We start from the raw sequence: 13,806 nt of genomic DNA on the forward strand, positions 1-13,806 counted from the left end.
ATATGGCATATCCTCCACGATGACAGCTCCACGCTGCTGAAGGATTCATATTAATATTCATACTGCTCCGAGTTCCAAACAATGCCAGCTTGTCAGGCTGAACATTGCAAGCCCCGGTTTATAAGGAATACAAATGATGCCCTTGCACAAATAAAAAGAGCAGGTCAAAGGAAGGCTGGCGGCTGCCTGCAGGTTAGTTATCAGACACCATCCATGCATAATTAGCAGATCACCATGTTCACCCACTGCATGAAAAAGATATACTGTATCTGCACCCTCTCTTTTTCCACCACAGAAAGTCAGGGCTTTGGAGGGTGCATCGTCATCCAGCACAAGATATATGCATCCAATATTAAAGGACAAAAAAAAAAAAAGTAAAGTTATCAATAGCAAATTTTACTCTTGAGCCCCTTTGACCTAATTTAATGGCCATCAGCAAACCTAAATTAGAATTTGAAACTAAAAGAAAAAGAAGCTGAAGCTAAACATCTTTGTCAGTAGGAGATGTATGCATCAGTATGTATGGGAGTATGTAAATATCAACTAATAAAACCTGCCAACTCCAACAACTTATCCAATTCATCCACAACTTTGTAGAATAGAAAACCTTACCTTGGCTTTGTGAGAAGATATCTGTGGCTGGGTCCTGCTCCGCATCAGAGCGGCGGGGTGGAAAGGAGCACAGCACCCGAGGGTCCAACTGGGGCAGGGTGCTGACGCTCAAGGTCAGGGTTTGGTTTGAAAATGCAGCCATTATGTCATCCTTTTGGAAGGCAGATGCAGCTTTACCATTAAGCAACAGAATCTCATCCCCAGCTTTCAAACCTGAGAGACCCAAAAAAAAAAAAAAAAAAAAAAAAAAAAAAAAAAAAAAGTGAAGTTTTACTTATACACTATATGGTGCAGGTAATATGCTAAGAAACAGTTTCAGAAAGTAATGCAATGTAAAATAAATGATTATAGGAAAATTTTTAAAACAATGCACAGGAAGTAAAAGTATTATCTGTGAGTTCATGACTCAAAAACCACCCAACCAACAGCTGAACTCCTATGGGCCACTCAAGAGCGCCACTTACAAATGACTTACATGAAGAAAACTTTTGCACCGTACTTCCCAGCAGCACCTCAGAGACCAATCAGGTGCACTGGGATGCAAATGTGTTCTAGTACATCAAAAAAAAATGCATCCTTCAGTGATAGCTTGCTTGAGGCAAATGCTGATCTAACAAGACAGAATGGATTTAAGAGGGAACAGACAATGTCTGTCTACTCCTGTCCCATCCTGCCCACTGTATACATATTCTGCATGGTACAGCACATGAACACACAAACACTGACTTCACCAGCACACAGCTTCAGTTTGAGCCTTGCTCCTTATCTTGCCCCTCCTCCTCTCAAGCACCTGTGCCCAGTTCTGTTAATTGAGAATTAGCACTCAATCAGCAAACCAATTAGCAGCTAACCTTATCAATAAACCCAATTGGCTGTGACAGCTGTTTAGAGACTTGACAGCAGCCTCATCTGCACACAATCGAGCAACACATAAAGGGGTTTTTGGACATGTTATTTCTGCAGTCACCCATGAACATGTGATTAACTTCCTATTTCAGTCTCATTTTAAATTGTCTGATCTAACAGAAACAGCAGTGACATTATGTAGCATGACTCTCACAGAGGACTGAATGCTGCACGCACAGTTACATATGTGCAGACACACAAGGCACACATTTAGCCGTAAGTTATGACCTAGTTGTCTGGAATGTGAAGTGTCAGCTGTAGCAGAGGCTTTATTGGGCAGAGAGCGATAACCCCTCTGGCCATATACTGCTGCATGTGTATGCCTGTGTATGCTTGGCTGTGTGCGATGCATGGATGTGCCTTTGTGTGTGTGATGTTGTGTGGGGAGGGGAAACAGGCATTACAGTGAAAGAGAGAGCAAGAGAGAGCGAGAGGAAAAAGACCCTTTGGGGCTCCTTGTCCAGTGCTGGCCTGGTTTCTGCATATACCCTGCAGAAACTCAAGCGTGATGTCTTTCATTCCCCATTCACTCTTTGCACTGTTGATAAACCACACACGCAGGCTCATCGCAGTGTTCACGTGAACCTACTAAAACTGTGCCTAACTCTGATTCAGCGAAAACATTGTGCTCGGACTGCAAAAAGATGCTCTATGGATGCTACAAGATTTTTCTACCTCCACATTCAGCTGTGTTCTGTGGCTGCTGGCAGCCTGCTAAGATAGCAGCTTTTAGATGGCTAATACACTAGAGGGCACAATCTCACACTTGAGTAACCTTGGTCTGACCCTGGGGCATAGAAATGGGGCGTGTTATTTTCTATACATTAGTGTTGTATCTACCGAGCAGCGGCATGTTTCTCAAACCCATTAGGGTGTCAGTTAGAAGATAGCAAACAGTGAAAGGGGGGGTGATCTTCAGACCCAGCAGTGCAAAGCAGACAAAGAAATTCTGTTTTAGATCTCAGGAATGAGAAAACAGCCACAAATTCACACCTTACAAACAGTCTTTTATTATTATTATTATTATTATTATTATTATACATAAAAGGCATTTTGAAATGTCACGCCTTCACAATGAACGCCTAAAACCGCCAGATTGGCCAATTCAGAAAACAGGGCAGGTGAAATATGTCTTTCATAGCTGCAGGTATATGTCAGGTGGCTATACTGACTCAGGCATCTCTTAGCTGTGAATGAGTTCTCCATGAACTTCACTTCAAAGTGGACAACAGTAAATGTTCATCCAAAGACTTCATCAGAGCCATGAAGATGCAGCTTTTCTCCTTTCTTCTGACAACACATTTCTAATCAGGATGTGCCTTTTCCTTTTTTTTTTTTTCTCCTTTTTTTATCCAGTCCTAAGCCACCATGCGTCTTTCTCAAATGAAAGACGTTGAGTTATGTTGACTGCTGTGGAATCAGGCGTTTCTCAGGTATTTGAGTTTTGAGTGTGTAATTTTAGGTCAAGAGAGAAATATTTACGCAGCCTTCTTTTTTTAATTTCACTTGGATTCAGGAACAACAGTTATCTTTGATTTTTGCTTGTTTTTTTCTTCCATTTCTGAATGTAGACTCTCAGGACACTAAATGTAAAAGGCATTACACATTTCACACTTTAAAAGAGTATGCATAAAATATGGACCTTTAACTGAAGCCAGTCCTCCTGCTTTTACTTCAGTAACATGGAGCTGCTGCACCCCATTCTCCTCTACAACTTCCATAGAAAAACCTAGAGACATAGATAGTTAAAACACAGAGAAATTCATTTAATTCTTTAAGTCATCTTTGAAATATTTCTATTTGACAGTGTGAACTGCTGCAATATAACTACAGTGATTAAATCCACTTAATATCATGTGTCGCTTTCAGTGGGTAATTCCCTTTTAAGTCATTAGCAAAGCATGACTAAATGAAGTCCATTAGAAAATCAATTTGATACTGAATTTATGGGTGTGTCAGGAACTGATGGCTATTGTCAAAGACAAGCATACCATATCCATTGTTGTAGGACTCAGCTTTGTCAAACCGGATCACTTTGGTGCTTTTGGCATAAATCTCAATCTCTTTGTAGACCTGCAAACACACAACAGAACATACATTTAATATATGTATGTAGGTGTGTATATATATATATATATATATATATTTTATATATATATATATTTTTATATATATTTTATATACCGTATTTTTCGGACTATAAGCCGCTACTTTTTTCCCACGTTTTGAACCATGCGGCTTATAGCCCGGTGCAGCGTTTCTGTGGATTTTTCTTTAACCACCAGGGGGCTCTTTAGCAGGATATGAATCATGGGATGTCAAAGTTGGAAATCAAAGAAGAAAGCGCCAACAAGTGCTAGCAGCAGGCACAAAAGAGATTTTTTTCAAACTCCCTCATCATGGAAACCACAAAAAGAACTTCCTATGATGCCGCTTTTAAGTTGAGGGCTATCGACCTGGCACTACAGGAGGGAAATAGAGCCGCTGCACGTAAGCTCGGCGTGAACGAATCAATGGTGAATTGACTTGTTATAACTCAAATTTGGGGTTGTCTGTCCCCCTCTGCTGAGTGCCGAGTAATTGTGGAAAACCGAGAGCGGCGGAGATACCAGCGGCTTATAGCCCGGTGCGGCTTATATATGTACGTTTCCAGTTTTTTCCAAAAAATTTGTAGGTGCGGCTTATAGTATGGTGCGCTCTATAGTCCGGAAAATACGATATATATATATTTTTTTTTTTTTTTTTTTTTTTTTAATTTGGAAAAATGGATGGGTAGCAATGTTGTGGGATAGGTAAGGTCAAGGTCATGCTGTTGATATTAATAAGCAATGAACAGGTTCATGTATTATTCTGGCTCCTTAGCAGAGCAATTGTGTCTGAAGGTTGTGGGGTCAAAATCCAGGTCAGGCCTGTGAAGTGAGTGGGTGCTCAGACAAGGCTCCGACCTCACAGAAGCCGAGAGCATAGACACAGCTGTGTGTATGGAGCAACAGACAGGAACAGAAGTCCGCAGTGTGTAGTAGCCTTCACTGAGGAGAAATAATAACGTAATATCATAGACTAAGGATGAAAGCGGGTGAAATGAGTCACTGATCAAAGCAGGAAGATAAAAGAGGTCTTGAGGAAAAGAACGAGTTATACAATAGATTTCAGTGTATCACCTACAAGGCACCATCAAAAAGAGAATTCATTTTGGGGTTTACAGCAGCTGAATAATGCAGTGGTGGGGACTTTTTCAATGAGTGTGAGCGTTTTTATGATAAATAAGAAACAGACGCACACAAAGTGGTGCACACAATAGAGTTGAAATGCTACTTTGCATAATTTATAGTTTATGCAGTAGTGCTTCGTTTCCATCCTGGTGATTTTGTGTGCATTGCAAATCAAAACAGCCACCAAGTCATTAAAAATGCACAAGCATTCATCCATATCTGACAATGAAAATATGAATGAGAGGAATTCAAATCCAAATAACACCCTGCAATAACACAACTGATATGGATATTTAAACCTGGGATTTTCACCCAGTTATCATTGAGGAAAAGTCATTTCTAAAGTGGCTTATTGTGTATTTCCTCACCAGATCAGAGATGTCCTCTTCAAATGCAGGAACATAATAAAGCATTTGGTTGTCAACCCAGATCTTCAAACGCAGGTAGTGGCCAGAGGGATCGATCTTATGGGTCTGGGGGCAACAAGAAGGACAATAAGTATATATTATTTGTACATATATGTAAATATTTAAATGTAAAAAAAAAAAACTAAACTCTATAACTCATGATATCCCCTTGAATAAATGTCCAGTGACAGACTGGTGACAAAGTAAAGAGAAACCAACATACAGTGTGTCAATAAAATGTTGTGCCACCACCTGCCACAGATACCTCAAATCTCAACACATTTTGACATCAGTTCAACAAATCTCTAAAACTATATTGAAAAAGATATTTCCTAACTTTGAGTCTCAATAATAGTGGTGGAGAATGCCATCTACAGTAACATGCTGATCCAAAATTTCCCATAGGTGTTCAAAGGGGTTGAGATCCACATACCGTGAAGGTCATAACATGTGATTCCAGCCATTTTCATACTGATCAAACCCCTGAAGTGTCCCCTTGTCCCCTATAGGCAGGAATATCGCATCCTGGAATCTGGTGTTGTATTTCATTCTGACGTGTTTATGACACGTATACACGTATGCGTCATTAGGCATCATTATGCCAATGTGTCTCTTAATGAAGCCAATTATGGAGACACGGAAATGAAGTGAACAGAAATGACAGGACTGTGAGTGACAGGAATATGTGATGTATCCTGAAAGGTAAGAAAATTATTAAAAGATCTGTGACACTGTGAGAACCATCAGAAACAAAAGAACTCAGGTATGCTCAAATTCATATGTACATTCAAAAAGATGGTATCTGAACCGCTGATAATGTGCATCTGACACCGAGTTGACTTTTACACATTTTGGATGTCGTTAGTTGACAGCTGACTGTAATATGGTAAGGCTTCATTATCCTCATATAACTACTTATGGTATTCTAATCGCTCAGCCAGACTGTGTGGAATTTCCTCAGATTCCATGTGTTTTGAAAAAGCTGTTAAGGTGAATTATTTGCATTCCTAGCAGCTCGACTGCTATGTGTGTCTTTGTGTGTCCACGGGATAACAGGTGTTAAAGCTGCGCATGCTGTAGGCAGAGCGGTGATGTGGTGGTAAGCATTGTTGCCTCATAGCAAGAAGGTCCTGGTCAGGTCCTGGGTTTGAATGCACCATCTGGCTGGGACCTTTCTGTGTTTGCATGTTCTCCCTGTGTCTGTGTGGGTTTTCACGGGTACTCCGGTTTCCTCCCACAGTCCAAAGACATGCATTTAGTGGGGTTAGGTTAATTGGTGATTCTAATTTGTCCACAGGTGTGAATGTGAGTGTGAATGGTTTCCTGTTCCTCTGTGTTAGCCCTGCCACACACTGGCAATCTGTCCAGGGTGTACCCTGCCTCTCGCCCAGCTGGAATAGGCTCCAGCACCCCCATGACCCGGAACTGGATAAGCAGAAGAAAATGGATGGATGGATGGATGGATGGATGGATGGATGGATGGATGGATGGATGGATGGATGGAGAAATGCTTTGCAAACTGTCACTTCAAATTGACATTATGTACTTTTTTAATTTATTTTTTAAAAAGTACATAATGTGACATCTGTGTTTATCACACTTATATGCTCTGTGCTCTGCATTATGTATTTCTCTAATGTATAGAGAATATATGTCTCTAGCAATACGGCACTTGCAATGCTATCTGTAATGGCTCACCTTGCAGACAGTATTCAGGACTTCCAGCGCTGTCTCTCCAGGCTGTACGACGACCAGAACAGGCTTGTTGTTTGGCAAACACACCCAGGAGGGTTTCAGGTACTCAGGAACCCAAATATCACTGTCTACATTTTGCTGAGGAAGACTTTTCACAGAGTTTTCTCTCTCCTTCTGAAAATAAAACACACACAGACACTCAGTGGGATTTATGCACCTTTGAGCAGCCTTTGTGGCCATTAAGAGCAGAAAACATAGACAACACAGCTTTAATGCAATCACAAAAATCTGACATTCAGTAATACATCTAATTCCTCCTTTACTTCTTGATCACAAATGCAACTATTTTTTTATTGATTAGACTTGTACTGTGGTCAAATGTGCTTACACTTGCATTTTTATGGGTGTGTTATTCTTTTTAGAGCATGGTCTGTAACCTTTCAGCCCATCAGTCTGACCTCCAACAATCTGGCAGCCACCTCAACCTCTTTGCTGCCTTCTATTTGCCCCGTCTGTAACATATCTCCACCTATCGGGTAACAGCATCCACATTTATTCTTTCATTCTTCTATCACGCCAGCCTCCCATTAATCACTGTCTCTCCTTCTGGTGCCCTTTCCCCCTATCTGTACATCATTCCATCAGCTCCCTCCTCCCCATCTTTCATTCACGCCATACAATCTGCTGGCAGTTAACAATCAGGCCCGGTGGTCCCAGTCGAAATGAACTTAGCCTTGGCTGTATCTCTATGTGTGGGTGTCTGTGTGTGAATCTGTGTGGTAGAGATAAAGTGAAACAAAGAGGAAAACAGCCACAGTAAACTATATGCAACAGCACATTTTTATATTCACAAACACACACAGGCACATGTTCATATGCACAAACAAAATACAGAGACACACACACATTATCTCAGACAGACAACAGACTGGGGGGCCTGTAAGTAGTACCTCCCCCAACTCCCTGAACTCCCAGCCCTGCTCGGCACCATCTGGCTCCCCTCCTGGCCTATCTAGGATGCCTCTGCTGGAGGGTGGTGGTGATGGGGGGGGGGGGGGGGGGGGGGGGGGGGGGTGTTCTAGGATGCCTGCTAAACTCTCCTTTCCAGCTTATGCTAACAAAGGGATTCCCCAGAACAAACAGAGACTTAAAGCTGGGAAAGTCCATCAGATGTGAACATTTGGAACCACTGTTGCTGGAAATATTCACCGAGGAAAATCTTTATCACTGATGCAGCATTTCCAGCTCTATTTCACTTGCTACTAAAGCACATTACATCTTATGCTTTTCTTTACAGTCATCCCATATGCTGCCAGCTGAAACTTGGCGTGGGTGGGTGGGGAAAAAAAAATTGATCTTTCTTTCTGCCACTGGGGGCCTGCACTGCCAGAGCGGGTTATTGCTGCAGATTTAGCTTCTGTCTGCTTGGTTCAGACTTGAGCCTATCTTTTCTCTTCTCCCCGTCTCTGGTGCTTTTTAACCAGTGCTCATAAAATATGGAGCCGACATGCTTGTCCTTGTACAACCTGTGGGTAATTGGCCATTTTTCCTTACATTTCATATAGATTTGCTCCTTAACCAGACAGTTATGAAGCACAGCTGGAAAACTACAGTCATGTGGTCGCCTTGGGTAACCTATTTTTCTTTCTTGAGATATAGCTAATTATTTGCAATTGTGGACAAACTGTGGCCAATACAGCAGATACACGAGAACGCAGATGGTGGGAAAGCAGCAACTCCTTTGGTAGCAAATGTCTGCATAATTTGTTGAAACATCAGAACACTAATGATGTGAACATATCAGATTAAATTTGTCTCTGTGGAATTAGCAGACAGAAAATCCCTCCAGCTGATAGCCTTTTTGATACTGATAGAGATGGAATTGCCTGGAGCAAATGAAATAAAGGGAGTCTGTCAACACCGCTCTGTAAATGTTGTCTGACAAAATTAAAACAGAATAGCGAATAAAAACAATGGCATTATATCTGCCTGCGATGCTGAATAGTGAGTAGTGAGAAAAACATGTAAGGCGCTCCACTGTGAAGCAAATAATTTGTTGGCTGCTACAGAATGCGTAGTCGCTGCGGAAGATGAAAAGGGTCGTTTATGCAACACAAATAAGACTCTAGCACAGTCTTGATGATGCTGAGAGAGACACCGAGAATCCGCTCAGCTTTTAAAGTTTTATACGTCTGCAAATTCCTCTGATCACACTACATCGGGGAGAGAAGTGGATGTCTGAAAATATTAAAGCAAGAGCTTGAAAATGACCTCAAAGAAATGCTCACTGGTGCATAAAGGTGCTGGGATTTTGTGCCTTCCCCAAGATAACCCACCCAGTGAAGAGACAGAGCACCAAAAGGATCTTAGTTAAGTGAAAGGAGGAGAAATTTAGTGATGCTGCTGGCCTCAGGGTCTTAAGAAGCCCGTAACCTATTATAGAAGAACAAAGATTCATCAGATGCTCCAGTGATTTTTCTCTTGGCTTATGCGAAAGGCAAGCAATGACAAGGAATTTGGCCCACAGCCACATGAGCGCTGCTGATTGGTGGTGAATACCAAAGAAAGGGAGGAGGACCTTCAAGGTTATTACTGTAAACGGTACACATGCGATCTTTGTCAACGACCTTTAATTGCTGGAGGGGGAAACGATTCCACTGTACAGCAGAAGAGGGAGCAAGTTGATGCTAGACTATTGGTTTTTAGCCTTTAATTTAAAGCTGCTAAAGCAATTAAAACTGTAAGGAGATGTTCAGGTGTACTCCTCATTCAACAGAAACAGCAGGTCAGTCTCATCTTCCTGAACGTTAAAAGTGGGGCAGACAGAAAATAACACATCGACAAATGTCAAGGAGCAGACACACTAGTATCGAACTTAACCTAAATGGAGGTGTTTACTCATAAATAATGTTGAGCTCTTACAGATTTTTCACTGGTGGAGTCTTCAAACATCCTCTGCAAAGACTTTCTCCCTGGCTCCGCCCCATCAGCAAACACCTGCAATAACACAAAGCAGCACACATTTCAATCACATGTAAACACGTGTATTACATCTACACCTAGAAGAAATTTCAAGGACAACTCTAACTTGCAAACGCATAAGATTTTGTATTGATTATTGAAAGCAAGTAGCTGCTTTTGTTATTCACTAAAATCCAATTTTACAGATTTCAGTTACACATTAATAACTGCAAAGTCACTCGAAGGCCTTTTTGGCCTTTGAGTGACTTTGGTAAGGACAGTGTCACTATCCATACCTGGTCAATTGAAGGATGTCCCTTGGTCTTTCTCTTGGAGGTGGTGTCCAGACCCCACAGGGAGGAGAAACGGCTTCGACGTTTACTGAAGGTGCGAGGCATGGGCTGGTTCCGCCTTCTCACGCTGCTCTCTGTACGAGCAGACACCTGTGACAGTGATAGTTGCAGAGAACATGGCATAAATGGAACATATACGAAAGCAGTCCAGCACACAGAAATAAGCATTTTCAGCACATACTGAACGCTTTCAACCTCTAATCCCGTCTTCAGTGACCTACGACGTGAGCAGAGAGAAACGTCTCTTGACTTTTCTGGGTGAATTCACACTCAAATACTATAAGCAACTCAGATTTACTAGATTTACACTAGTGCACAGCTGCATGTATATACACACAGCACAAAGAGCTGTGTTTTTGTGGCAGTTTCTCCTCACCAGACATGTACGCCTCAAAGATAATAGCTTAAGCGGCCTTTAAGACTCATCTTCTCATGCTGCACACAAGAGGCCTTTATACTGTTATAACCCCATGGATACAAGAATCTACTGTAGAAAATAAGGAAAAAACAGAAATATTAAATTTGTGACAAAGAACTTTGAATATATTTCCCTTTAGGCAAAATATGAATGAGTTCATTTTAATATTTTTGCATTTCATTAATTAGTAGCCATGCGCAATTCTTTACTCTGTTAATGCATTTAATTTAATTTAATCTATTTAATTTAATTTATATGGTTTTGCATTGCGTGTATCTATATATGTGATTCTCCTCATAAATGTGCCTCATATATAATAATTAACCAATGCAATAATGACATTTAAAATTAGTTAGAAGGGATGTGATAATGAACACAGGAAAAAAATAATAATGTGAAAGAGGCAGGTGAGACTGAAAAAAGGGCGGTATTAAATATGGCAGAGAAGGAAAAGGAGAGACTGAGGGAGACAGACACAAACAAAGGAAGTGAGGGTGTAGGCAGTAAAAGGAGGGGGAGCAAGGGGCAGAGTGTTAAGCCTGTTTGTGGGAAAGTGCCTCAGGGATGGTAGCTTACTAAAAGAGTTTGTATTGATCGCCCAATCACAAAAACACTGTCGGTGCTGGATGTTGTGTGTGCATGTTAGTGTATGTTTGGTATATCCGTTAGCCTGCTTGTATAAAACTGCTCTACAGAGATATGGTTTCCATGTTTTTCTCTCCACTTTGCTCTTTGTTTCCTGGATGATACCAGGCAGAGCGTACAGCTGAATGATACACAATAGCATATGGATCAGGCTGTGTTTCACTCTGTACATTCTGCAGCACTGAGCTAATAAATTGGCTTTCAGGGAGAATTTGTAGGTAGAATGCTTTGCTTTCATTTTTCTCTCGGGCTTTTAGGGTAGTGCGCACGTGGTTGATCTTAATGTGTGGTGTGTTATGTAAGTCTGAATGTGTACCTATCAATAAAAGACAAAAAAATGAGTGAGTCCCCAGACTGAAGACAGTTTTCTTTTCTTTTTTTTAACATTTTAACTTGAGTTACCCTTCAGTTTAAGTTTAGGAGTCACAGCTGTTTTTGTACTTTAAATGATTCCCAGAGACTAAATAAAAAACACATGCATCACCACACTTAAATGATGCAGGTGTTTTTTTCTGACATTACCAAGCCACTAGAAAATCAAAAATGTCATCGCTTTCTACTGGAAAAAAGGCAGTTTCCACTGTATTCTATTGCCAAAATGGGACAAAACGGGGGGGGGGGGCTTCAAAAAAATATTCCCAATAAAGTGTGTCCAAACATACAATGAGTGCCAATATGATTCATATTAACACTAAGGGAAAACAGCTGCCATGAAGGCTTGCTCTGAACTAAATTTTGCTAGGAAAATGGGAAATAGGTGAAGTGCTTTATTGACACATGTGCAAACACAAGACAAAAATAGAGTGCTGAAAAAGTCAATATATGTTTTGACCACCTTTATTCTTCAGCACAGCCTGAACTCTCTGAGCCGGCTTTCTGTAACTTCTTTAAGTAGTCTTCAGGAACAGTTCTCCAGGCTTCTTGAAGGACAATCAAAGCTCTTCTTTGGATGTTGGCTGCCCTTTTGTTCTGTTCTCTCTAATGTTGAGGTCCGGTCCCTGGGGAGGCCAATCCATGACTGATAGTCTTCCATTGTGTATTTTTCTATCCAGGTATGTTTTACTGCATTGGCAGTGTGCTGGGGATCATTGTCATGCTGGAAAAATGAACTCCTTGCCAAGACATTTATCGTGATACTGTATATACGTTCTGCCTTCATAATTCCATCAATTTTGACAAGATTGCTGACACCACTGCCCAACATGCAGCCCCAAACCATGACAGTGTCCACTGTATTTTACAGATGGCTGTAGACACTCACTGTTGTACCTCTCTCCTGATCTCCTTTGTCCATAGTAATGACTTTTGGTAGGTATCAACATCTGCATGCTAAGAAACCACCGCAAGTCCTGCTGTTTCAGTGATGATCTTACCCAGTCACCCAGCCATCACAAACTGGCTCTTGTCAAAGTCATTCAGGTTCATATAATTTAATATTTTTCATGCTTAAAACACATTAACTTTAAGAACTGACAGTTTCTTTGCTGATATTAAATTCAACTACTTAAAAAGTGTTTTTGTAATAATACCTGGTTTGTTCATTTGTTTTATAAACTATGGCATATATGTAGTATCTATTTCTTTGAACATTTGTCAGGCAAGCAGAAATCCTTGCTTTCAGTAGGCGTATGTGACAAGGCGCTCACAGGCAGATAAACACACCCACTCTTCAAGCTGGGCTGTTATTGAGGGTCGGCAGTTGGAAACCTCTCACGCAGTCTCTACTGGAACATGTAGAGACACGTGAGGCAGAGTTTTCAGGTTTGGATTAATGAGCTCCGATTAAGTTTTAGAGCAAAATTACAATCAGAGAGACACCTGGCATGTCAGTCAGACACCAGTACTAAAAATATGAGCATGTGCATCTTTAACCATACCAGTGCATGGAAGGAAGAAACAGAGAAGATGCCCAGTCGTCCCATGGCTACTTTGGTGGGGCGTGAAGCAAAGCCCAGGAGGCGTTTGGGATTGGGAGGTTCGCCGCCCTGCAGACTCGCCAGGTAGCAGCGACAACGGAAGAGATCCATGTGAAACCTCTCCAAGTTCTGCTCCCACAAGAAGATCTATAAGCAGAAGAGATTAGAGAGCAAAAAGTCAAAGTCATGTGTTGTGATTATGCAATATAAATTTTGCTGATGAGATCCAGATTTTTCCAGTTTTATCTCTAATGAGAACAACAAAGAAAAAAAAGATAAAAACTGATACTGTGTCAGGTGGTTATTCGGTTGTTTCAGGAGAAGTGAGATGTGGGAGTGCTGCAGCCCCTGTGGAGAGGTATTACTCACCAACACAACCCCCACTAGTTGGTGACCTGCTGTTCTATGTGCAATGTATCACAGGGTGGGCCGTGGGAGGTGAAACACGGGGACACACACTCACAGTGAAACACAAAACTAGACTTAATCTTGCATTGGTTCCTGTGGTCATCTATGTGGAAGTGTGGAAATATTAATGCAAATAAATATATTTAAAAAATTGTGGAAATATGAAAACAGAGAACAAAACATAAAAGAACAACTGTAAGGATTTTAATATATTTTCACATTTATTTGTTAATTTACTTACTTATATATATAGTTTTTTAAGGCCATTAATTT

General features: G+C 41.0%; 1 protein-coding gene across 1 annotated transcript in view; it reads right to left on the reverse strand.

Annotated features, from left to right (window-relative positions):
* LOC115792050 (T-lymphoma invasion and metastasis-inducing protein 1-like) overlaps positions 1-13,806 on the reverse strand; it is a 57,803-nt gene that overhangs the window by 20,572 nt on the left and 23,425 nt on the right. The window contains exons 9-16 of the mRNA XM_030746410.1: positions 13,087-13,272; positions 10,090-10,236; positions 9,755-9,829; positions 6,836-7,006; positions 5,099-5,203; positions 3,510-3,591; positions 3,161-3,247; positions 613-825 (exon numbers count right to left, since the gene is read on the reverse strand). Of these exons, the coding sequence (XP_030602270.1) occupies positions 613-825; positions 3,161-3,247; positions 3,510-3,591; positions 5,099-5,203; positions 6,836-7,006; positions 9,755-9,829; positions 10,090-10,236; positions 13,087-13,272 (1,066 nt within the window). The remainder of the gene's footprint in view (positions 1-612; positions 826-3,160; positions 3,248-3,509; positions 3,592-5,098; positions 5,204-6,835; positions 7,007-9,754; positions 9,830-10,089; positions 10,237-13,086; positions 13,273-13,806) is intronic.

This window comes from Archocentrus centrarchus, chromosome 14 (assembly GCF_007364275.1).
Source record: "Archocentrus centrarchus isolate MPI-CPG fArcCen1 chromosome 14, fArcCen1, whole genome shotgun sequence".
Taxonomy (NCBI): Eukaryota; Metazoa; Chordata; class Actinopteri; order Cichliformes; family Cichlidae; genus Archocentrus; species Archocentrus centrarchus.